Genomic DNA, 24,731 nt, shown 5'->3' with positions numbered 1-24,731 from the left:
GAATAATATTAAAAAGAAAAGGAAGAACTAGGGGGAAGAAGAATTGACACAAGTTGCAAGACTGAAGCAAATAGTAAAGTTTGTAGAATACAGAGAAGATGGAAAAATAAGAGAAAATCATCAAAGCCATGACCTTTGTTTTTTCTAGAAAGAAATAAAAGACAAGATACTAACTGGAATGATTGGGAAAGAATAAGATGTTTCAAATAATGGACATGGAATAGGAAACAGTAAATGAAATGGATTTAAGAGAATGGTGTCAAGAACTGTTCACCAAAAGTTGGATAACCTAAGTGGGTTGGATAAATTGTTAGGAACACACAGTCTTTGAAAGCTGGATAAGGACTATCCAGAGAACATGAATAGACTTAGGTCAGCATTTTGACGCACTGGCATCACAGTGGTAATAATTCTTGGCAAAGAGTGATGTGAGACCCACAGGAGTGATGCCGGCTGTATCTTGTGTGTTCAGAACTGTTGAGAAAGGACATTGCAGCAACATCTTGGAGGGCTGAGGATTCAGGCTGTTTGTTCAGAATGCTGAAGTGGAAATGAGGAGAGGATGAGTGGAAGGCAGAGTTAGAAGGGAACTTCAGGCCCCAGGCACACATGTGGCAAGTTCTTGTTTCAGCGCTGTGTGACATGTGTCACTGGGCGCATGGGAGACAGACCTTGTGGCCATCGCGGGACAGCTGGAGGGACTGGCAGAGTGGGCTGCTGTCTGGACCAGGGAGATGGCAGCCTTCCCCTAAGTCTGGCTGAGTTTATGCTTTAGTCGGATTGGAGAACAAGGGTGAATGAGATGCAGAAATGCATGGAGCAGAAGCTCATGGGCTGTGAAATGAATACTGCTGTTCACAGCCAGCACATTGCCTTTAGATTACTTTACTTCTATAGGGCAAACTTAATGGAATTCACTCTCCTGATGCAGGAGCACATGATAACACCCCCACCCACCCTCCTTCCTGCTCTCTGTCTTTATTTTTCAGATTTTTAAGGCTCGTTGTGTTTCCCCTTAGTGGGGCCAGGCTGTCACACCTAATGGCCACCCTCCCTGTGGGCCCTTCTTGCTTGGCCTCAGTGGAGACCACTGTCTTCCCTTTATCTCTAGCAGCCCCCTTTGGCTGAGCTTGAAGCCTGGCTTGGGCATCACTGCCAGCGGACTCCTTGGGCTTCTGCAGTGTGAGTGAGTGGCTTCAGCTCTCCTCTTCTGCACACAGTAGCCTCTAAAATCAACCTGTCTCTGTTTCCAGCCAACGTCCATATGGCAACAGATCTTCTCCAGGCTCCGTGGGGTCATCACAGAGCATGACTGTTGCTGACATGCCTGGCTTTAGGAATAAGAACATAGGCACCCCATGGGACAGTTCGTACTAATGACTTTTATCGATAGGAATAGCTTTAATGCATTCCATAGGTACAGCTCCAAGAAGACAGCTACACTTACCATCTCTCTCATCAGTTTTTGCGGAGATATAAGGTCAGCCTACTTTATACTCATGGTTTAATTCACTACTAATCATAATATTCAACAAACAAAAGGTAGGAAGGCAGCAGTTCCACAGGAATATAAACAAAGACTAGAAATGGCAATCACCACAAAATGCCTGTTTATTTCTGTACTGTTCTGTGTTCTATATTAACTGCATCACATCAAAGGAAGCTTCGTATTTGTCTTTTTGAAACTGGATATTTCACCAAGAATAATGATTTGCAGTTGTTTTCTAACGTCTTACCATAGGAAGTATTCAATAAATGTGTTATTTAAGTGAGTTTTCTTAGCATTATTATAAGGCTGTTATAATAGATTCCATTATATATAGTATATAATAAAGATACAGACACAGTAAAAGAAATACTTGCTGTTTTAATTATTTTGACTTTTTAAGTTGGCATGATTTTATTGAATTAAATAATAAAGAAATAGGAGCTAGTGAACATGAAAGGAAACTTGTCTTAATAAGACTAAAATAAACAAAAACAGAACATTAAGCAGAATGTCCCTAAGTAAATAAAAAGGCATTTTTATCTAGGAAGAGACAGTAACAGTAGAATAAAATAGGGGATTTTAAATTCTGGCTCTGTTGGAGGAGTCATGGCCGTGACTGCAGGTAGCAGCGTTGGAGCTAAGCTTTTCCAACTCCTCACGCAGGTCCCATACAGTTCTAGTATGATCAGAGGAATGCTGCCATGTAGGAGCTGGCTTTGTGGTGACCAAGCTCTGTACCCTGCATCACCAGGGATTTTATAAATTCTGCTTTCTATCACAACCTCAGACAAAAATAGTTAGGCAGCCTGGTCCAGTGCAGAGCCAGTCTTTGGAGTTTAAAATCTGGAACCTGGACTCTGTGTGGTAATGTTAGCAGACTGAGCAGGGCACAGCCAGTCAAGGTACAGTCCTGTCCCCCTACTATAGTCTGGCCACATTCTTCAGAAAATTAGAAGTGTGTTGAAAGGAGGTGTGTGAAATGGTGGTAGGAAGACAGGCTGTGGCATGTGCAGCCCAAAGCCTGCGTCCTGGCACCTTGCAGCTAGCTGCCAGTCTCAGGAAGTTCCTTACCGTGTTTGTGGTCCAGCTGCCTCTTGTATAAATGGGCAGGATGATGGTGATGGGACTGAGTGGCTCTGCATTTATGAATTTACACAAAATGACTGAGGTCCTGAATGCTGTGCAGCCATGGCCATGGTTATGACTTATTTTTTGTAGCCTTTGTCCGTCAGTGTCTGTAAGGGATTGGTTCCAGGACTACCTTTAACCCTTCTTTGACCCCAAGGACACCAGACTCCTCTGATGTGCAACTCCCATGTATTAGATGCCATGTTTGCATGCACATCTCTGGATTACATGCCATGTGATGTAATGCAATGAGTGCTGTGTAGTTCAAGAAATGATGACAGAAGCATCTGTATGTGTTCAGTGCAGGTGCAGCATTGTTCCCACAGTTAATTAGATGAGCTGACTCTGCAGATGTGGAGGCCATGCATGGGGATGACCAACCTGTCACAGGGTGTGAGGACTCGAGTGTACGAACCTCCCTGGCTCCTATGCAGACTTCCCTGTGTGCGTGGGCTAGGTCACATAAGATCTGCTGCCATTCTGTTCCTGGAGCCCGTCACTGTTGAGCCTGCTCGCTGTGCTGCCCAGGGGTCCCTGGAGCCCATCACTGTTGAGCCTGCTCACTGTGCTGCCATTCCATTCCTGGAGCCCGTCACTGTGTGCATTTTCTTCTGCTTCCTGGACATTCTCCTGACTATGAGTTAGGTCAAGGATGTTGGTGGGAAGCCAGCCAACAGAGGAGGCAGGCAAGGACATAAGGACAAGGGACCTGATGCCCCCCAGGGAGGCTGGCCTCAGGTGATGCATGTGAGCTGGGGGTGACAGTTGGGTACTCCTCAAATGAGTAGGGTAAAGAATGGGGCAGTCAGGAGGACCTCCATTTTGAGTCTGGATAAACCCAGGGACGTAACATGAAGCCAGATCATGGAGCTGTTCCCCCATGGGGGTCCCCAGTCAGTGTCAGGGGACTGAAGGCAGGAGAATCCATGGCCAGCGTCGGGGGGCTGAAGGCAGGGGAATCCATGGCCAGCGTCGGGGGGCTGAAGGTCCTTGCCGTTCCAAGTGTCTTGAAGATGAAGCCCTGATCAGTCATCTGGGACATGGAGCCCTTTCCTTCTGCAGCAGAGATGAACTGACTAAGGAAGGGACGTCACTCTGTGATTTTATGAAAAGACCTTCATGAAGGTCTTTTAGGGTGAACTTCATGACAATTTCCCCATGTTGGCTGCTGGCATTACACAGAGCTGAGCTGGGAAAGCATACACAATACGACAAAGCAAGCAATACTCAACAAAAACTGGTCTAAGTGTGTAAACCTAGCTTGATGTCAGAATTTTTACATACTGGCCTAGTCTCCTTTGCATATTACTGTTTAGCCCATGTTGGTTATTTCACTATAAAATACGACAAACATCATCTGGGGTCCGTGGAGAATCAGCCATTGGCACGTGGGGACAAGCATGTGCAGTGCCCATTGTAGAATGCATGGCCAGTGCCTGGTCAGTGAATGGTCGGTGCCTGGTCAGTGCATGGCTAGAGCCTGGTCAGTCATGGTCAGTGCATGGTCAGTGCATGTTCAGTGCCTGGTCAGTCATGGCCAGTGCATGGCCAGTGCCTGGTCAGTGCTTGGTAAGTGCTTGGTCAGTGCATGGCCAGTGCCTGGTCAGTGCATGGTCAGTGCATGGTCAGTGCATGGCCAGTGCCTGGTCAGTCATGGCCAGTGCATGGTCAGTCATGGCCAGTGCATGGTCAGTGCATGTTCAGTGCCTGGTCAATCATGGTCAGTGCATGGCCAGTGCTTGGTCAGTGCTTGGTAAGTACTTGGTCAGTGCATGGCCAGTGCCTGGTCAGTGCCTGGTCAGTCATGGCCAGTGCCTGTTGCTGAGTTGGATAGCTGCAGCGAAGCACCAGCACACACTGGCTGCACTGCAGGACATAGCAAGGCTCGGCCAAGCAAATGGGATACACCTTGTGTGCAATGGGGTGGACCTGATGGGGGTTCCTTGTGCAGCGGATCCACGGCTCACATTGTTGAATCTGTGTCTTGCAGGAATAACGCTCTACAGCCACCCATATGGAGGAGCCTTGCTGAATGAGGACAAGATGTAAGTGGAAGGGGTTTAGATGTGGGAGGGAGCGTCCTGACTGTGAGGAAAACCAGCTTGCTTATGGGTGGCTTTGGTCCCTCTTTGCTGTTCTGCCCAGGAGGCACTGAGCCCTTTCAGTGCACAGGGCTTGGGACATTTCCTTACAAAGCCCATGGAAAGGATTGTTAAAGGAAGGGAGTGCAGTGTTTGAGTGGCAAATGATCAAATTTATCACACAACTGCATTTTAATGCCATTTATGCATTTATTTGAAACTGAGAGAAAGGGAGAGACAGAAAGAGGTGTTTCAGCCACTGCTCACTGCCCAGGTAGCTGCCACGGCCCAGGTTGCGCCAGGATGAAGCCAGGAGCCAGGAGCTTCCTCCAAGTCACCCATGCAGGTGCAGGGACCCAGGTAGTTGGGCCATCTCCTGCTGCTTTTTCCAGGCTAGCAGCTGGGTGGGAAGTGAATGGGCACCCTTACAGGGTGCCAGTACTATAGGTGGCAATTTTATGCAGCCCCAGGCAACTGTGTTTCTAAGCAGCAACTGCTCACAGGGGTGACCTCCATGGAACTCACAAATAGCCCCTTTCTAAAACAGTCAGCCTGGCATTGTGGGTAGACCGGTGTACCTCTGTGCATTTCTCCCACCTGTCCAGATGGAGTCTGTGTGGTCAGGGCCAGTGTTTGTGAACTGACTTCAGTGTTGGCTCTCTCCATCACAGAAGAAAGGCGCACGACCGCAGGGCACAATGGAGAACGGCTCCTGCCCGCGTCCTCTTCCCGTGGTCTTTCTCTGTTACATGGAGGGCAAATGTTCTGTTGCAAATCAGTGATGAAAGAATGTTGTTCACGCGCTTCCTCTGGCTTGACTTGTGGGAGCAAACCAAGCTGCTACACGGGCCTGTCTCCCGAAGCTGCTGCACGGGCCTGTCTCCCGAAGCTGCTCCATGGGCCTGTCTCCCCGAGCTGCACCTGTGGTCAGAGATGCAGGCTGCGCCTGACCTCCAGGAACTTCCCTTTCCTGGTCTCCAACACCTGTCTGACCATCCAGGAGTAAGCAAGTGGCTTTCTGTCATACAAAGGAGAGAAGGCTGGGCCTAGCAGATGACTGGTTGTGGGGGAGAGAAGGCAGAGAGAGGGGAAGAACACAGAAGAGAGCTGCTTACCAACTGGGAGGAGTCTCGTGGCTGACTGGGGAGGAGTCTCATGGCCGACTGGGGAGGAGTCTCATGGCTGGCTGGGAGGAATCTCATAGTGGAATCCCCCAGCAAGTGTCCAGTTGATGTCAGCACAATGACCGTGATTGATTACAACATCCTTCTGGCAGTTCAGGTGATGAGTTCAGAGACAGACATGCAGAGGGAGGAACTGCCCCTCCTGTCCTCCTGTCCTCACACTGCCCCCTCCCACCTCCACCCCTACCCTGCCACCACAATGCACGGGAGCTGCTGTAGAGCAAGGCAGTTCCAGTGTGGCAAAGGTGCTGGGTGACCATGGAGGCCTCTCTGGGGTGTCTCCTGGTAACTGGGGGTCAGGCTCTGTGGGGGACACACTCTGAGATCCCTGGACTCTGTGCCTCTCAGTTGTGTCTTCCAGAAGCTGAGCCTGGGGATTTAATGAGGGTCTCTTGCTTTCAGCCGGTGTGTCTGGCTGCTCATGGGTTTCATGGCCAACACCATGTGTGCAGTTAATGCTGTTTTGTTTATGCACAGCCTAGAGAGTGTCCGGCAGTGTGGCGTGGCCCTGTGCATCGTGCTGGGCTTCTCCATCCTATCTGCATCTCTCGGGAGCTCCGTGGTGAGGGACAGGGTGACGGGAGCCAAGAGGCTGCAGCACATCAGTGGCCTTGGCTACAGGACGTACTGGCTCGCCAACTTCCTCTATGACATGGTAGGCCTGGGGATCCCCTCCTTTGTGCCTCTTTGCTCTGATCTGTTCAAGGGCAGGGGAGGGTGGAAGAGGGCCAACCACAGAAGAGGGGCTCATTTTCCTAGCAGTGTATTAACTTGGGTGTGTCACCAGTACCGATCCCCTTTAGCCAATTAGGTCTGCTACATGAGGCAGGGAGTCAGACAAGCCTGACAGGCTCGCAGTCTGGGACGTGACGGACGTGACCAGCAATGCTCATGCTTTGTAGGGAGACAGTGAGCCATCCGTGCTAATGTGCTGTTTTCAGGCTCTGGAAGGCAAGATCAGAACAATTAGAAGTGAGTTGTCATCTCTGTGCAGAGTCCAGGACATTAAGCTTGTTTCTGTCATGAAGCTTCTATTCCTTTAGCTGGATTACAGTTTTCCTTTACCATGTAACCTGGATTAATTTCCAGAAGTACAGTGTGTACCAGCATTTTGGTAATTTCTTTAGTCGAATCAGTTTTCTAGCCCTTCCTGCTGACAATCATCTCTTGGAGTTCCTAGTGACAGCAGGGGCTGTTAAGGGCCTGACCCTTCCACGCTCTGATGAATGGGACTGCACAGGACCCAGAGGTTGAATTTCAACCCTGGTGGCTCATGACTCCAAGCCATGACAGGAATGTGTTGGTCCCTGGTGCCCCTCGTCTTGACTGAGGGACACTTGCAGGTGGCAGAGAGTCTGTGTGTCCCTTTGGTGTGGAGAGCATTGCCATGCCAGCTCTACTCCTGCTCAGTCCCCTTCCCCACTTTGTGGTTGGCCACTCCACTCTCAGAGCTGTCCAACTCCTTTTGCTGTGTGAGGACACAGGAGGAAGCATGGCCTGGGGAAAGGGGGGAGCAGCCCTCCGCAGATGCTGAGTCTGCAGGGGCCTCAATCCTAGACCTCCAGCCCCACACCTTGGGCAGAGGCTTTCTGAGCCTCATGTGCCACCAGTTCTTTAGTCTTCTGAAGTTGCTTCTGGATAGAGGTGTGCGTGTAGAGCTGAGAGCGAGCACAGTCCAGTCCCATAGGACAGGAAGCAGGAGAATACAAAGGCACAGGATATGCTTGGCGCAGGACGTCTGTTGAGATGAGGACCGCAGGGTAGGAGAAGCCAAAGGAAGAGATGACCTTAAAGCTGAGAGCTCAACTGTGAGTGGGAGGCGGCTGTGTTGGTGACCCCAAGGGAAGGCACCTGCAGCAGCTGGAGCTTCCTGGGAAGAGTCACTGGTTGGTTCAGGTGTGCTGTGGGTTTGTGGGAGTGCCTGGAGGGAAGGCTGGGCAGGTGGGGTCTACTGTCCAGCCCATCAATGGGGCGTGTCCTGTCCTATGGGCTGTGCCTGCATCTCTTGACCTTCCTGAAGGAGATGGATATGGGTGACGGTGGAAGTAGGCATGATCTCAGCATTCTTTTTTGGACAAAACCAGATTTATCTTTGAATGTTTCCATGTAGTCTTATATTGGATTACTGGGGTGGCCAGAAAAAAATGCTGCAGGATGAGGCTTTGTGACAGACTCGCGGCTGCCCTTGGCACTGAAGTCTGTACTTGTAGGTAGAAGATGGGCAGGGCTGGTTCCTCCTGAGGCCTCGTCATGGCTTGCACCTGCAACTTCTGCTCCCATGTGGCCTCCCCTGCGTAAGTCTGTGTCTAACCTGCTGTGTCTACCGTAAGGACACCAGCCATGATGGAATAGGAGTCTGTCCTCATGGCTGCCTTTTAGCGAGCTTTCAAACGTGTGCATGCTCCAGCCAAGCTTTGGACATCACCACTCAGCCAGTAAGACTGGCTCTCTAAGACCAGGTCCATGGCCACGACCCCCACTGAAAGGAAGGAAACTTGGGACTAGGGGGATAATGGCCACGTGCACTGGATATTACAGGCCCCCCGCTTTTCTCTATCTTCACAGCTCTTTTATTTGGTTTCCGTGTGCCTGTGTGTAGCCATTATCGTCGCCTTCCAGTTACCAGCTTTTACTTTCCGCAAGAACTTGGCGGCCACGGCCCTCCTGCTGGCGCTTTTCGGGTATGTGATAAGGGACGCGGCTGCAGAATTACGGTTTGTTTTTGCAAAGAGAAAACCCTAGGCTGGCTTGGAACCCGCTGGCTGCATCATGATTTTTCTTCTTTCCCAGCAATTATGTTGCTTCTCCAAGAGGCGCTGAGCGAACAAGCCGGAGCAGACAGCCGAGTGCCCCATGGAGGGGGGAGGGTGCCAGGGACAGAAGAAGCTGGCATTGGCCCATCTTGGAAAGAACCTCCAGCTGTCTGATAAACCTGTGCCAGTGAAAATTCTGTTCTTCTGACTCCCATGATCATGGGCTCCTGTCTGTGGTCCAGCTAGCATCAACACTGAGCTTGTCTGGTAGTGGTTCTCCTCTCTTGGGATATCAGCATTTGTCTAACCATTCTCACTGTTCTTTAGGGGGAAAGTAGCAAAAACAGAAAAGCCACTTTAGCAATTTCACATTTGTACACAGTGATGGGGACCTTAGCTTGTGACCCCAACACTCTAACCTTCTAGCGTGCAAGTTTAAATGCCTCACCTACACGTCAGATTGAGTGTTTAAGAGATATTGGCTGGTGGCGGATACCAGAGGTAAGACGCTAGGTTCTTGTTCCAGACGACATTCTGAAGCACCTGCTCTGATGTCAGCCACAGCTGGGAAGTCCAGTGATCTGGGCGTTACTCTCATCAGTGACCTGCAGCGGCTATTGGTTTTGCTTGACTAAATGATCCTGTGGTTGAAGACTTGATCAGTGGGGGAAAAGAGAGTGAGAGATGATTGATTGATGCTGGCAATGCTGAGGTCACCCACTCGTTACTGGTGTGGTCTGGTGAGCATAAATTTCTCTTTCCACACCTTAGTTACTTCCTTGTAAACTCCCTTTTTGTTGCTAGGAAGATGTAATTGGGTAGTTCCCAGCAGCAGCAGAACCGCAATGGTGCGACGTCCCATGGAGCTTCAGTGAGAGACACGTCACTGTGCAGAGGGCACCGTGTCTCCACCTGCAGCACCTGCTTGTGATGACATGCGCCTTTGCTCTCAGCTGCGGATTTCTGACCCTGTGCACTTGTTAGGAGTCTGCCTGATTCTCAGAAAGTAATCTGATTTGTTTATTGACTCCATCAGATGAAAACCATTACCATGTCTTTGTGGGGTGTGAGTGAAATCCCTTACTATAAATTGACTTTTGAGTTGTGGGAGAGCAGATTTCAAAAGCTAAGACTTAGATACAGTGAGATGGTTCCAGTCTGATAAGCCATGTTTGTAGGAACTGGCTTAATCCTGTTTCGATTGTGAGCCTCTTTAAGAATCTCTTCCGCTGTACTGTACTGTCACAGGCAGTTGCTGGAGTCTCAGAACTGCTGCTGCCGGTCGTAGGCCACCGGGCTCCACACACCTGCTGAAGACTTCTTAACGTCAGGGCCTATGCCAGGAGGTGACTCGGGCTGCGCCAGTGACCAGGCTGCGCGGGGCCTTCTAGGGCGTGCATCCTTCCCTGGAGCGCAGCCCTGCACATGCCTCTGAAGCTTGGGCACTGTCAGTGAAGGGGCAGGAGTAGCCCCATGTGGGCAGCTGCCCTGCCTTCCCAGGCTGTGGACAGCAGAGCTCTGGCTGGCTGACAGCCACGCATGACCTCAGGCCTTGAGTGTGAGGCTAGCTGATGTGGGATCCGAAGAAGGAAGCGGTCAGGCAGGGAAGTGCCGTCTCCTAAGAGCAAAACAAAGCAAAATTTGTTATTTGTGGTGCAAAGGTGGTGGATTAGCATCCAGAAGAGGAAGGTGGCACCTAAGAATGTAAAAAGATATAGCTTATGTAAAAATCAAGATGTTTTATGATAGTGTGCATTTTATAGATGTGTACACATTTATCATGTACGTTATGAGTATATGAGAGGAGCTGAAGGCACCAGACAAAAGCTGAGACACTGAGAACGTGCCTGATGTATACTGAGTGCCCACAGCTAGTGGCAGTGTGGTTCCAGAATCCTGCATGGTGCCTTGGGAAATTCTCACCTCTTGGGAACGGGGTCAGTTTTCAAAGGAACAAGCTGTCCCCATCAATTCCAGAGTGGTTGGGAGTACATACCAATCTCCAGGTAATGATAAGTCATTAAAATGATACAGCACTGCATTACAGGAAAACAGTGGGGATTATTTAAGACCATCATTGTTTTCACACACAAGAACTTCATGCCATGTAAATCAGTTTAATCCCTCTGAAATCAATAAAAATGCTGTGGAGGAACTGGACTTGCTAATAAGTTCATGTTAGCCACGCATTTTAAGGTAACTGCTGAAAATGCAGCACTAAACTGACAGTGAGGGAGCTGGCTGAACAGCAGCCTTGGGAAGGAGGCTTGCTAAGGAGGCAGGAAGGCCCTGGTGGCAGTGTGGGACAGTGCTCGGTTAGGGCTCAGGGAATGGCTGGGTCCACACAATTACTGAAATGATCTAACCCTGCTGTGCTGTCGAGTGAGGACCGTGGGCTCAGAAGACCACTCCATGCCCACCACAAGGGACCGTGGGCAGGAAGGGCCACGGGACTCTGCTGCCCCCAGGCTGTGCTGTCCCATCAGCTGCCCTGGATGCACAGCCTGTTCCTGGCCTGTGGTGGGAGACTGGCAAAGGAGCACTGTCTCAGGGCAGAGCCAGGGAGAGGCAATGGTGACTGCCCAGGCCCGTGCCAGCCTGACCCGTGCTCCTGCCTTCACGCCAGCACACTTCAGAATGATCATGGAAAAGTGGAATTTGGAACTTTTTTGATTCAGGAAAATTTATAAATATGTAGAAAACACGTATCATAAAATAGCTATACATGGATTTCAAAAAAAAATGCTCGAAAAGAAACTCATTAAAAAAAATATCTCCTAGCTGCTATGATGCAGTTGTCATGTTAAGCTGCTACAACACAGTTCTCATGTTAATATGGTATTTATTACACAGTTCTCATGTTAATATGATATTACACAGAGAACACATTCAGGTAGTTCCTGGATACAGTCCTGAGAATAGAGAGATTCTGCCCACCTTCCCGCTGCCTCCCACTTCTGTATTAATTTTGGAGATAACATGTTTTTCATTCATATTCCGGTCAAAGGCTTACTACTCCATTAACTAAAGACTGGAAGAGTTAAAGAGAGCAAATGTCCTTCAGAGGAAAATAGACAAGGGCTGTGAATGGTTATCAAGGCAAGAGGTGTCCCTTCCACCTGTATAAGGAACTGCAAAGCACAGACCGATGAAGCGGCAGTGTTGTGTCGCTGCTAGCTGTGGTTTGACACCGAAGTGAGACAGAGTTTGTCTGAAGCACCTCTGCAGTGATCCAGGAGCCTTCGGATGGGTCCTGCTCCTGCGGAGCCCCGGGGAGCCCCAGGGAGCCCCCAGGGAAGAGCGCCCTGCCTCAGAAGCCCGTGGTGTGCTGCGTCCGGTGTGCTCCTGGCCGCTGGGTGAGCCACAGTGTCCGGCTCACAGGCTCACCGGCTGGATCTCTCCCTCTGCGTTTCAGATACGCCACGCTCCCGTGGATGTACCTCGTGTCCAGCATCTTCTCTAGTGCGGACGTGGCCCTCATCTCCTACATCTCACTGAATTTCATCTTTGGCCTGTGTACCATGCTCATGACCACTATGCCCCGGCTGCTGGCCATCGTGTCCAAAGCCCAGGTTGGTCAACCGCCCTGTACCCCCTCCAGAGACGTGAGAGTGTGTGTGTTTGATGGTTCGGTTGCTTTTCCAGCTGGTGTTTGGTAGAATCTGCTGTTTGTGGATTCCAGAAGGAGAAATTGATCCTAATGAGTCACGGCACATGTACAGCTTCCATGGCTCCACTGTGAGGGCACAGCACACCGCCACGGCTGCTCAGACGGTCTGCTGGTGACCCTTAGAGGGTCTGCTGGTGACCCTCAGATGGTCTGCCGGTGACCCTTAGAGGGTCTGCCAGTGACCCTCAGACGGTCTGCTGGTGACCCTTAAAGGGTCTGCTGGTGAGCCCCCATGGCTCCTCAGAGGGTCTGCTGGTGATTAACTGAGGGCAGGTGGCAGAATGAGGGAACACAACTACAGGTGCAGAAAGAGCCGAGCAGCAGCCGCAGGCCGTGGACAAGGTGTGTTGTTGCAGGGGACCTGGACATTCTGCCCCCTTCTCTGTGATCCCTGGAACTAGTTTGGCTTTGCTATTATCTGCGTGCAGTGTTGGAGGAATACCAGGGCACTTTCCGAGTGTTGGAGTGAACAGTGGCCCCAGTTGGGAGCATTCCTCTGGTGAGGGAGATGCTTCTCCAGGAGGCTATTCCTGTTGCCCAGTCCCCTTTTGGTCTCTTCCATGGCTGCTAACATGTCTCATATGTGCCCTGCTGCTTGCCTTCCTCACAGGGAGGCTGATGTCAGTGGGTTGTGGCCTCTGCCTAAACCTGTCTTTCAGCCTGCTCTCCCTGTGAAACCTGCAAATTAGACCTGAGACTTCACACCTTCCCTTGCTCCTCCATGTTGGTCCTTTTCATTCTCCGTTCCCACTGCCACCACTGACTGCTCTATTCTCGTGCAATGCCCCATGGTTCCTGTGGCTCCTCTTCCCCAGAAGGTGTTGAAGGTCACCTGGGGAGAGTGTGGACGTGCAGCTCAGCGCAGTCCCTGTGAGTCCAGGACCTGAGGGGCACAGCAGGCCTCAGGATGGCCAGGCCAATCCCTGAGCTTCGTGCCGCAGGTCTGTGCAGAGGCACTGAAGTGTAAGCATCCATTACGAGGTCAATGAACAGTCTATTTCAGGGAGTTTACAGATCTGTTTTGACATTGAGGCCGATTAATATGCCCTGGCTTTGATACAAGGTCTGAAGAGCAGTTAATTGGCTTTTGCCTGGAGAGAATGTAGAAAGGAGCAGAGCCAGTGATGGCTTCCCTCCCTGGGGGCCAGTGGGGGTCAGCTGTGTTGGCAGGGGAACAATCTCCACGTGAGGTCTGCTCACAAGGAGCGATGCAGCTCCGAAAGGGGAAGGAGGGAGGCTCATGGTCCCCGAAGGGAAGGGAGCCAGGAACCTTCCCATCGCGACACGCCAAGAGTGGACAGAGAAAAGACCTGGGCTCCTGCACTCATGAACAGTGGTGCTCCCTGCAGACACACCTCCGGGTGATGGGCACCCCCCTGCCTGCCTGCAGACACACCTCCGGGTGATGGGCACCCCCCTGCCTGCCTGCAGACGCACCTCCGGGTGATGGGCACCCCCCTGCCTGCCTGCCTGTAGACACACCTCTGGGTGATGGGCACCCCCTGCCTGCCTGCCTGTAGACACACCTCCGGGTGATGGGCACCCCCCTGCCTGCCTGCAGACACACCTCTGGGTGATGGGCACCCCCCTGCCTGCCTGCCTGTAGACACACCTCCAGGTGATGGGCACCCCCTGCCTGCCTGCAGACACACCTCCGGGTGATAGGCACCCCCCTGCCTGCCTGCAGACACACCTCCGGGTGATGGGCACCCCCTGCCTGCCTGCCTGTAGACACACCTCCGGGTGATGGGCACCCCTGCCTGCCTGCAGACGCACCTCCGGGTGATGGGCACCCCCTGCCTGCCTGCAGACACACCTCCGGGTGATAGGCACCCCCCTGCCTGCCTGCCTGCAGACACACCTCCGGGTGATGGGCACCCCCCTGCCTGCCTGCCTGCCTGCAGACACACCTCCAGGTGATTGGCACCCACCTGCCCACCTGTATCAGCTGGGAGAGACCGTCCTCTGCTGCCCTCCCAGACACACTGGCAGGGAGCTAGACTGGAATCAGAGCAGTTGGTACTTAAAGCAGTGTTGCAGTATGGGATAGCAAGGCAGCCCACCACTGCTCCACCTGGCTCACTATGATGCTGGCCTTCCCTCCATGACTTTATTTCAAAACCAACTTTAAATTTCATTTTTTCAAGATTCTTCTGAAGTATCTTGTATAAAGTCATCACTATTAGTATGCCATTTCCCTAATAATAGAGTTAAAAACCCATTATTCTGCTATTTTTGTGCTATCACCGGTAATAGAAACTACTTCCATTGGTAGATTCATCGATCCAGGCATGCAGTTTTGAAAAAGTGGGGTAAATAAATCCCTTTGGGCCAGATGATAATTATGACTAGTGGCAGGTGGCTGAGTAAAAGCTGTGGGGGAATTAAGTGGAATTTTGTACTTTCCCATGTCTATATGCAAAAAGCAGCAAACTGTATTAGAATAGTAACTGCCCTTAAAATGACCATTGAATTCCTGTTGTCCCCCAAGCCGCATTATTTAAGGCTGCGTTTATCCCAGTCAAGTCAAGCTCTCAGTGTGGGAAGAACTGAATGCTAGTATAAAATACATGACTGACAGTTCTACCAGTTGATTCCTTAATATTGTGTTATAGCACAGGCACTGTTGTGTATACATATGATGACACATAGCTCATCTTCAGATCAGTTGCTGAGTTGGAGCGTGTCTCATTCCTTGCATTCCATGGAGTTGTGCTGGGCCCCGGGCTCACACAAGCCGGTTCTGTGGTGAAAAGCTGTGGATGAAGTCCTGGCCTTGCTGCTGTGTGACTTGGGCACTTCCATCAACCCCTGGTGACTGGGTGACTGCTGGGTCCCTTGTACTGTTACGGATGGAATGAAGTGTGCTAAAGTGCAAAAAGCCAGAAGCATACCGTAATTTACAGGAAGCATTCAGTGGACAAATGAATGTGCTATAATAAACTTAATCTCATTGTAAAATAAAATTAATGCACACCAGATGGTTAAGGCAGTAAAATAAAAATAAAATAAAAGTAGCTGTTGATTTTTCAGATGTGTTTGATTAAATGCACAATCTATGTTAGTTTTCTCTCTGAAATTTTGCCCTATTCTCTTTCCTATGTTATTCACACTCTTGTAATGATGCTGAATTCTGTGTTTAATAACAACTACAAATATTTTATGTTTATTATATGGTAAGAGTGTGGTAGGCATTGTCATGTGAGTTCAATGCTCACAGTCACAACTTCAAGTATTGATTCATTTAAACTTTCACCCAGTGGGTCTTAGCTGTGCTGCCACAGCAAGCTATCATAGATGAGGGGGTGGGGTGAGATGAAAGCGACAAGTCTGCAAGCAGCAGTCCAGGAGCGGGTGATTGTCCAGGAGCGGGTGACCCTCCAGGAGTGGTTGACTGTCCAGGAGCGGGTGACTGTCCAGGAGCAGTTGACTGTCCAGGAGCGGGTGACTGTCCAGGAGCGGGTGACTGTCCTGGTGTGGGTGACTGTCTTGGTGCGGGTGACTGTCCAGCAGTGGGTGACTGTGACCCTCCAGGAGCGGGTGACTGTCCAGGAGTGGGTGACTGTGACCCTCCAGGAGCAGGTGACTGTCCAGGAACGGGTGACTGTCCAGGAGCGGGTGACTGTCCTGGTGTGGGTGACTGTCCTGGTGCGGGTGACTGTCCAGCAGTGGGTGACTGTGACCCTCCAGGAGCGGGTGACTGTCCAGGAGTGGGTGACTGTGACCCTCCAGGAGCGGGTGACTGTCCAGGAGCAGGTGACTGTCCTGGTGCGGGTGACTGTCCTGGTGCAGGTGACCTCCCAATTAGCTCTTGGTGAGAACCTTGTGAGTAGCCTGCAGGTGGCTGCCTTCTCCTTGTGTCTTCAGATGTGGGTGGAGAGCCCTCCAGCATCTCTTCCTCTTGCTGTAAGGATGCTAATTGCATCCTAGGGTCCCCACACCGGTGGCCTCATGTACATCTTACTAGCCAGATTCACAGTGGAGATCAAAGAAGAACACAACATCGTTGGTCCACCCAAATGCATGTATCTGCCTTCACAATACGTTAGTGCCATATCAACAGTCTCCCAAGACTCATCCCCGCACCAACTCAACAGTCTAAAGTTCATCTAAATATCATTTAAATCAGATGTGAGTAGCACTCAGTGGTGCATTTCATCCTGGACATAGTGAAGCCAAATTGGAGTAGTGGGTATAGTGAATGTTCATGCCCCAGAGGGAGAAAGAGGGAGGAATAGCTGTTACATTCCCAGAAGGCTCTCTTTGGGTAGCTCTGGAGTGCAGAGCTGTCAGACAAGCATCAGTGACCTGTTATGCACAGAGGGATGGCTTTCAATTGAAACTTTTTCTTTTTTTTCTCTCACTGTACAGAACCTACAGAAGATCTATGAAGTCCTCAAGTGGGCCTTTACGATTTTCCCCCAGTTCTGTCTGGGTCAAGGGCTGATTGAACTCTGTTATAATCAGATCAGATTTGACCTGACCCACAGCTTTGGTGTTGATTCCTACGTGAATCCCTTTGAGATGAATTTCTTGGGCTGGATCTTCGTGGCACTGACCTTGCAGGGCACGGTTCTGCTGCTGCTGCGGACTGTGCTGCACCGTGACCTGCTGGAGCAGTCGGGGTCAGTGCCGAAGACTCGTTGGCAGTCGGATTCAGTGCCGAAGACTCGTCTGGGGCAGTCAGGGTCAGTGCCAGGGTCTCATATCAGGGCTGTTGGGGGTTAGTGCTGGGGGCTTGTGTCAGGGCTGTGGGGAGTCAGTGCTGGGGGCTTGTGTCACTGCAATCAGGACCAGTACCAGGGGCTCATGCTGAGTGGCACAGACTCCTGCCTTGGGCGTCACCACCTCAGAAATGCTGTTTTACTGAGGTGCCAGTGGGTGTCAGTTCAGTTCTTTAATTTTGCTTTGTGTAAGTCCCCAACGGCAGGAGGAATTGTGGACCACAAGGTGTCAGTCTGGGAGACGGCCTTTCCGTTACTGAGGATCATCAGTTTCCTGGTACTTTGTTACAGCAAAGGTGAATCTGGTTGATAGCATAATATAATTTAATTTAATGTTATGACAAGACTGTTAGCTGCTGGTGGCAGGTCCTGTTGCTTTGGTTTATTTCACCTTTGTTACAGTTCAAGTCAGACAAAGCCCACGGTGTGTAGGTAGCCATAGGAAAGGAAGATAGGACAGAGAGCAGTGCAAGCACACACACACATCGCTGCAGTAGCAGGTGGGATTTGGGAAGGCTTTGCACAGATGTCCATGACATTATTTGGATCAAAAGACACCTTAACCTGAGAAAGGAAAATGACATTTAGGCACCAAAGTGTAAAACTCATGGAGTCTTCAGAGTTTGGCCACATTCATATGGCCCCTTCTCGGACTGGCAAGCCAAGGACTCCCAACACTCCCATGCCTGCTCGTCTTCTCTGTAACAGTCACCCTGATTTCCAGCTCCTTGAGTCTTTTTCATACTTGTGTGTAAGCGATGTCGCACACAGAGCTGGTTCCCGGGGTCATACTGGCACGCCACCTGCCGCTCATGTGGCACCATCACCTGGCACGCCACCTGGCACTCACCTGGCATCCCGTGTCATGCTGGCACGCCACCTGCCATTCACCTGGCATCCTGTGTCATGCTGGTACGCCACCTGGTGCTCACCTGGCATCCTGTGTCATACTGGCACGCCACCTGCCACTCACATGGCATCCTGTGTCGTGCTGGTATGCCACCTGCCCTCACCTGGCATCCTTCTTGTGCCTCATCTTCTGGATAATCTTGTTTTGCTTCCTGTGGCTCTCAGATCTATATAGACAACACACGTGTGTGTGTGTAAACAGTGTCCTTGGGGTGGAGTAGCTTAGACAGACCATCTAGGTTTGTGTAAGTAAAATCTATGGTGCTGTGCATGAGGAAATAGCCTGACACGCACTTTCAGAGTGTATGTATCCTTGTTGTTAAACAATGCATAACTGTAATATGCATCATTAATCATTAAAATTGAAATTTACTTGAAAGTTAAAATGCACCAGATTGAAAATCATAAAGAAGATTGAAAAGTGAGCAGCTTGGATCTAGAGCCAGTTATAGTTGAGAATGAGATCTGTATTCATCTGTCTTAGCCAATGCTCTGTGTAAGGTGTTGCACAGTGTGTTGGCTGTACCGCCCTTTGGTAAGTCTAATGTATGCTATACACCTACAATACTTGGGTACTTTCATAGTCTGTTTTGTTGAATGCTGGTTACTAGTAATGTTTAGACGAGCAGAGCCTTAATGGAGACAGGCATTTGGCATGAGGGGTAAGTGGGGACCCCAGGTTGGAGTCACGGCTCCTCTGCTTCCCATCCAGCTTCCTGGTAAAGTGCCCCATAGGAAACAGGAGATGAAGGCTGGAGTGCTGGGGTCCTGCTGTCCTGCGGGGAATCCAGGGTCCTGCTGTCCTCACTGTGGGAGATCCAGGGTCCTCACTGCGGGGGATCCAGGGTTGTGCTGTCCTGCAGGGGATCCAGGGTCCTGCTGTCCTGCGGGGGATTCAGGGTCATGCTGTCCTGCGGGGGTCCAGGGTCCTCACTGCGGGGGATCCACTGTCCTCATACCTGGCCTCTTGCCCTGGCCCTGATTGTCATGGACGTTTGTGGAGGAGTTATCTTTGTGGCTCTCTGGCTGCCAAATAAAGTGAAAATAAATGAGAAGTTTAAAAAGTTGGCACTATATGCCATGATTTTTTCCCCCATGCTTAGTGCAGGGTTTATTATTAACACAAGTTTATTATTCATCAGAGTAAACAGCAGCTCTGGTGTCCTTCAGGAACTTGCATGCTCCTTCAAAGTAGGAGTGGAAACTGGTGCTTGCTGGCCACTGGTGGTCCTGTTGGCAGAGCCGACGCTGCAGGGACAGGTGGCACTGCTCTTTTGAACAGATCTGTGGACCTTCTCTCCTTTGCAGGCTGCTGCAGTGATTTTCCAGGTGTGAACTGACTCCAATTTCATCCTCCCAGGGGTCCCTCTGCACTCCACAGTGCAGCCAAGTCTTCTGAGGATGCAGATGTTGCACAAGAGCGGCTTAGAGTGTTGGAGGGGAGGACGGAAGGGGACATCCTGGTGCTGCACGGCCTCAGCAAGCGTTACGGGAAGCCATTCAGGAAGACCTGCGCTGTGCGCAGCATCAGTGTGGCCATCCCCAGGGGAGAGGTAAGGCAGGTCTGCTCCCACTCGTGTCTGTGCCCCTCGCCCTGCTGGTCTGAAGGTGAAAGGTAGGGGAAAGACTCAGATAGAGAGAGGAGAACAATAAATGATCCAAGAAGCCGCTGAAATTTGCGGTCAGTTTGTACACTCTGAGCATCATCTCTAAGCGTCCAGGAGGAAAGTGCACACAAGAGCCCATGAACCACACACAGAGGTGGAAGCCACATCTGTGAGTCTAGGGGCAGGAGCCAGGTCCGTGTGTCTGGGAGCAGGAGCCAGGTCCGTGTGTCTGGGAGCAGGAGCCAGGTCCGTGTGTCTGGGAGCAGGAGCCAGGTCCGTGTGTCTGGGGGCAGGAGCCAGGTCCGTGTGTCTGGGAGCAGGAGCCAGGTCTGTGTGTCTGGGGGCAGGAGCCAGGTCCGTGTGTCTGGGGGCAGGAGCCAGGTCCGTGTGTCTAGGGGCAGGAGCCAGGTAGGAAGGTGATTGAATGCTGAGCTTGACAACTAAAAAGCAGTTGTTTTTGTTTCTTTTGGTTTCTAATGGATTTATGCTCATTTATTTAGAAGGTAGAGTTAAAGAGTGAGAGCGAGAGTGAGATAGAGTCAGAGAGAGAGCTAGAGAGAGATATCTTCCATCTGTTGATTCACTCCCCTAACAACTGCAATGGCTGAGCAAGAGTCAGGTGGAAGCCGGGAGCTCCCTCCGTGTCTGCATGTGCCGGCAGGACTCCAAGCACCTACATCCTCCACTGCTTTCCCTGGCTCAGTATGACCCAAGATGCCGCTGGATCAACAGCGGAGCCGGATCAGTAGTGGAGCAGCCAGGATTTGAACCAGCATTCCATTTCAGGTAGCAATTTAACACATGGCATGACACCAGCCCCTTAAGACCAACTTTTGAATAACATTAGGGTTGGCCCAGACTGAGTCATAAATGAATTTCAATGGACAAAGAAGGCGTACAAAAGCCATGGTCACAGTGTTCAGCACACTGAGAGAGGAGTGGGTTAGAACACGGCATGCAATGCTTTAGAACTAGTCAGGGAAAGGAGGATGTGACTTAAAAATATTATATGGTTCATGAAGAATGTGTATTATGAGAAATCAATGCATGAATTGAAAACATTATTTTATACTAAAATAAACATATTTATTTCCATTTCCAGGACTTTTAGAAGTCATTCTATTTATTTTGAATTTTTTAAAAAATATTTCTTCTTTATTTTAAAGGCAGAATTAAGGAGAGATCAATCTTACAATGGCTAGTTGGCTCCTTAGATGGCCACGGCAGCTGGGGTTGAGTGAGGCTGTGCCAACTGGCATGGCCGAGGCAGCAGGGGCTGGCTGATTGAGGCTGTATGAACTGGCACAGCAGGCAGCAGCCAGGACTGAGTGAGGCCGCATGGACTGGCATGGCCGGGACTGCCAGGTCTGAGTGAGGCCACATGGACTGGCATGGCTGGGACTGCCAGGGCTGAGTGAGGCCGCATGGACTGGCATGGCCGGGACTGCCAGGGCTGAGTGAGGCCGCATGGACTGGCATGGCCGGGACTGCCAGGGCTGAGTGAGGGTGCATGGACTGGCACGGCCGGGACTGCCAGGGCTGAGTGAGGCTGCATGGACTGGCATGCATGAGGGATGCTGGCATTGCAGGCTGCAACTTCACGCAGCATGCTACGATGCCAGCCCTCTGTGGTCACTTGTGTTATCTCTAAACAATTTAAAGTAGTTAGAATTTGCTGCTCTTTTTCTCAAATTTCTATACATGATGTTACTTGTCTACAAATTAAAGCTGGTCTTTTACACCCCTCACATGCCATGTGACTTTCAAAGTTGTCTGTCCTCTGTGGAGCGGTGCGTCCTGGAGGGCATGGTGAGTCTGCCATGAAGCACCACGCCAGCAGAGAAGCAGGTGTGCCTTTGGACATACTTTGGACGCCACTGACCCCTGCCTATCTAATGGCATTCTTAACTCGTCTCTTGTCAGTGCTTCGGGCTGCTAGGGGTGAACGGAGCTGGGAAGAGCACCGTGTTCAAAATGCTGACTGGAGAAGCTGGCCCCTCTTCTGGATACGCCGTCGTAAGGACCCGCACTGGGTAAGGTCCAGGCGCTGGTGGCCCCGGTCCAGAGCCCTGAGAGCAAAGCAGGCATCCTTCCCCACACCGAGCTTCCCAGGCTGATACTCCAAGGCAGGGAGGTATTCCAGAACCTGGCCCCATGTCACAGACCATGGTCCGAAGTCGCAGCTCTGTGGCCAGCTTCTAGCTGCTTTTCCATGCACCCTCTCAGTGGCTTGCAGTGCTGGGTCAAGCACTTCTGACCCTCTCTGGGCCTGGGGGATGCCCTGCAGGTTCTTGTGAGATGCAGTGACAGCCACGCGCTGGCTGTGTCCTGGAAGGTCATCCTGTGAGCGGCTGCTGAGGTCTTAGGGCCTGGAGACTTCTTGCAGACCTAGAATGGTTCTTAAACACATTTGGAGGAAAATGAGCCTTTGAGTTTTCATGTGATTGAAAAAATTATAGGAAATACCACAGTGATCTATTAATTAATTCTTTGAATCAACAAATACTTATTGCTGCGTGCCCACAATGAAGCAGGCCCCAGCGGGAGAATCTCCCCATCCTCGAATTCATCGTCAATATTTGCCTGCCTTTCCAATCTGATTTAAATATACGAACATACATCCAGATGTTTACATCTAATTTATTATCTGGGTTGAAGTGTGATGTTTGTGTGGAAAGCTAAGACCAGTTTTCAAATTCAGGCAAGATTTAAAATAGTGTTTTGCTTATGTCATTTATATTGTTAGTATTTCACAAGTATTCTATATTCCTCTTCAATAATCGTGATTAAGTTTTTTATTCAAACTTTTTCTTTTACAATTCTGATGGGCATGAAATTCCCTTGAAGGAAATCTGGATGTTATTGATTATCCATGGACCTGAGTGTTTCTCCCAGACTTCTTGCCTCGGTTTCCCCTCTGCGTGTTCTGCCCTTCCTCCTGCCCCTTCGCAGGAATGTGTAGGACTTTATACATTCTGCTCAAAGCCAACTTTTTATGTGCTTTGCATTTTTACATTCTCTTTAATAGTTTCTTACGTTTAAAATCCTCAGTGTTGATGAAGTCTTTGCCATTTTCTGTTTTTTTCTTGCCTGCTGACTGATAAGAAATTCTCTTTTGATGTTATAAAGCTATAGTTTATACTTTCTTTCATAAGTATTTTTAATATTTATGTCTTTGTGTTTAACTTATATTTGTGTATGTACTGTAGTAGAACTATAATTTGATTTTTTTCTGAAATGACATTTTCTCCATAAAATATCTTTGTGTGGTTGAGTAGAGCCATGTCTAGGAAAGGTTGCTTGGGGGGGGGGCAAATTTGGGGGAGGGGGAGGGAGGTGTGGGAGGGGAAGGAGGCTAGGAGGTGTTGGGGAGGGGGAGGGAGATGTGGGGCCAGAGGGAAGGAGGTGTTGTGGGGCGGGGAGGGGGGGCTCGGGGCTCTCGCTCTGAGATGCATTTTGATAGGTTGCATTGATGGCCTCTCCGCCCGGTCGGTCCTCTTTTCCAGAACTGTTTGAACTGCTTGAAGACTTCATTGTTATATTTTTAAAAGAATAGTTTCAGCAGATGTTACAAACAGAATTAATGCTTAAATGTTGAATTATATCAATGTCATTCGAGATTTAATATTTGTAGGTGCTTTTTTCTGCTTTAATTCTTTTTCTAAAAGTTTGAAAGGGACAGAGAAAGAGGGAGAGAGAAAGAGGAGAGAAATTGCCCTTCACTGTCCACAGCAGCCGGGGATAGGTGCTAAGAACTCATGGTGGCAGGGACCCGTTATCTGAGCTGCCACCTGCTGCATCTCTGGGTTCACGTTAGCAGGGAGACTGACCCTGATGTAGACTGGAGCTGGAACCCAGGCACGTTGAAAAGGAGTGGGTGCCTGGGTGCCTCCCCCTGCCTTATCTCTGATGATGCTGCAGGCTGCCATTTTATTCAGACCCTGTAAAGACTCTAGAAAGCCCTGGCCCGTGTTAGATTCCCCAGACCCAGCTGTGTTGATGGGAATCTCTCATGGCTTGGCTTCTCCTCCAGTACCTTCCAGGTAACAGGTGAGTCTGCTGGAGCTCTCTGCTGTCGCCTTCCGGATGCCCCTTCTCTCTAAGCGTTCTGTTCCTTCTGCCCCTCTCAAGTACAGACAGGTGCGTGAAGTCCCGCTTTGCGGCCTCCACACTGGGCCCTGGGCTTGCCTCTGCGCCGTTTCCTTAGGATGCTCAGACACCTTCCTTTTGTCTCTCCTCGTGACAGCAGGGGCCCAACTGCAGGCTCAGTGTTTTCGCAGCAGAAATTCCTAGTAAATATATTCAGCAATTCGCATAGTTTTACAGTTTTCAAACCGTTAAATGTCGTCAATATCCTGATCCTTCAGTGTATTCCAGTCGAGTTGTGTTCTTTTATTTCTAACTTTCTGATTAAAATAAATAACCAAATTATTAGGACGGTAAAAATGCTGTGTTCTCCAGCTTCACTTTCACCCCACAAGCATAATAATTGATATTATTTCTGCTATTATTCTGTAAGTGAAAAAAATAATTCTGACTTATATTATTTCTCGAAATTTTATTTTCTGTCAATTTCTTATTTATAAATACATAGAATAAGAGCTTAAGAAGGAATAGAAAAATAAGATTTCGTTCATCCCTGAAAGACTGATTCTGTCTTTCATAATTCCATCATATTATTTGTAAAATAGCTGGGAAATGAAATTCAGAAATGTGTCTTCAGAGGAGAATACATTCACATCTGCATGATGGCCTACGAGCGCCTTATTATGCTACGTGTCTGTGTAATTAGTTTAATTATAACTAAACCCCACTTGCATTAATTATATTTTTAACCTTGATTATTTGTAATGTTAATTGCACACTGGTACTCTAGGAATTAAATAGATTAGAAGCACAATGGGATTTTTAACTCTGTAGGGCTGGAGTGCGCCTCCCTGTCAGGAAGCTGGGAAATGGCGGCTCTGGAACTCCGCACACCGACTGTCATTCTTCATGTTCTGCCTTCTGAGATGCTGCTTGTTTCATTTTCTTCATTTCTATTATTAGTATCATTTTTACAAAGATTTATTTTATTCTTATTGGAAAGTCAGATATACAGAGAGGAGGAGAGACAGAGGAAGGTCTTCCATTCAATGATTTACTCTCAAAGTGGCCACGATGGCCAGAGCTGCACTGATCCAAAG

The 24,731-nt window shown here is 49.8% G+C and overlaps 1 protein-coding gene across 1 annotated transcript in view; it reads left to right on the top strand.

The window, feature by feature from the left end:
- Positions 1–24,731, top strand: part of ABCA13 (ATP binding cassette subfamily A member 13) — a 210,510-nt gene that overhangs the window by 142,350 nt on the left and 43,429 nt on the right. Inside the window, 7 exon segments of the mRNA XM_040964495.1 lie at positions 4,608–4,662; positions 6,360–6,537; positions 8,448–8,563; positions 12,051–12,207; positions 16,677–16,930; positions 19,299–19,491; positions 21,469–21,578. Of these exon segments, the coding sequence (XP_040820429.1) occupies positions 4,608–4,662; positions 6,360–6,537; positions 8,448–8,563; positions 12,051–12,207; positions 16,677–16,930; positions 19,299–19,491; positions 21,469–21,578 (1,063 nt within the window).

This window comes from Ochotona curzoniae, unplaced genomic scaffold (genome assembly GCF_017591425.1).
Source record: "Ochotona curzoniae isolate NIBS_2020 unplaced genomic scaffold, NIBS_Ocur_1.0 scaffold_3835, whole genome shotgun sequence".
Lineage (NCBI taxonomy): Eukaryota > Metazoa > Chordata > Mammalia > Lagomorpha > Ochotonidae > Ochotona > Ochotona curzoniae.
Note: the sequence above shows the minus strand (reverse complement) of the source record. Positions and strands in the feature narration are given on the sequence as shown.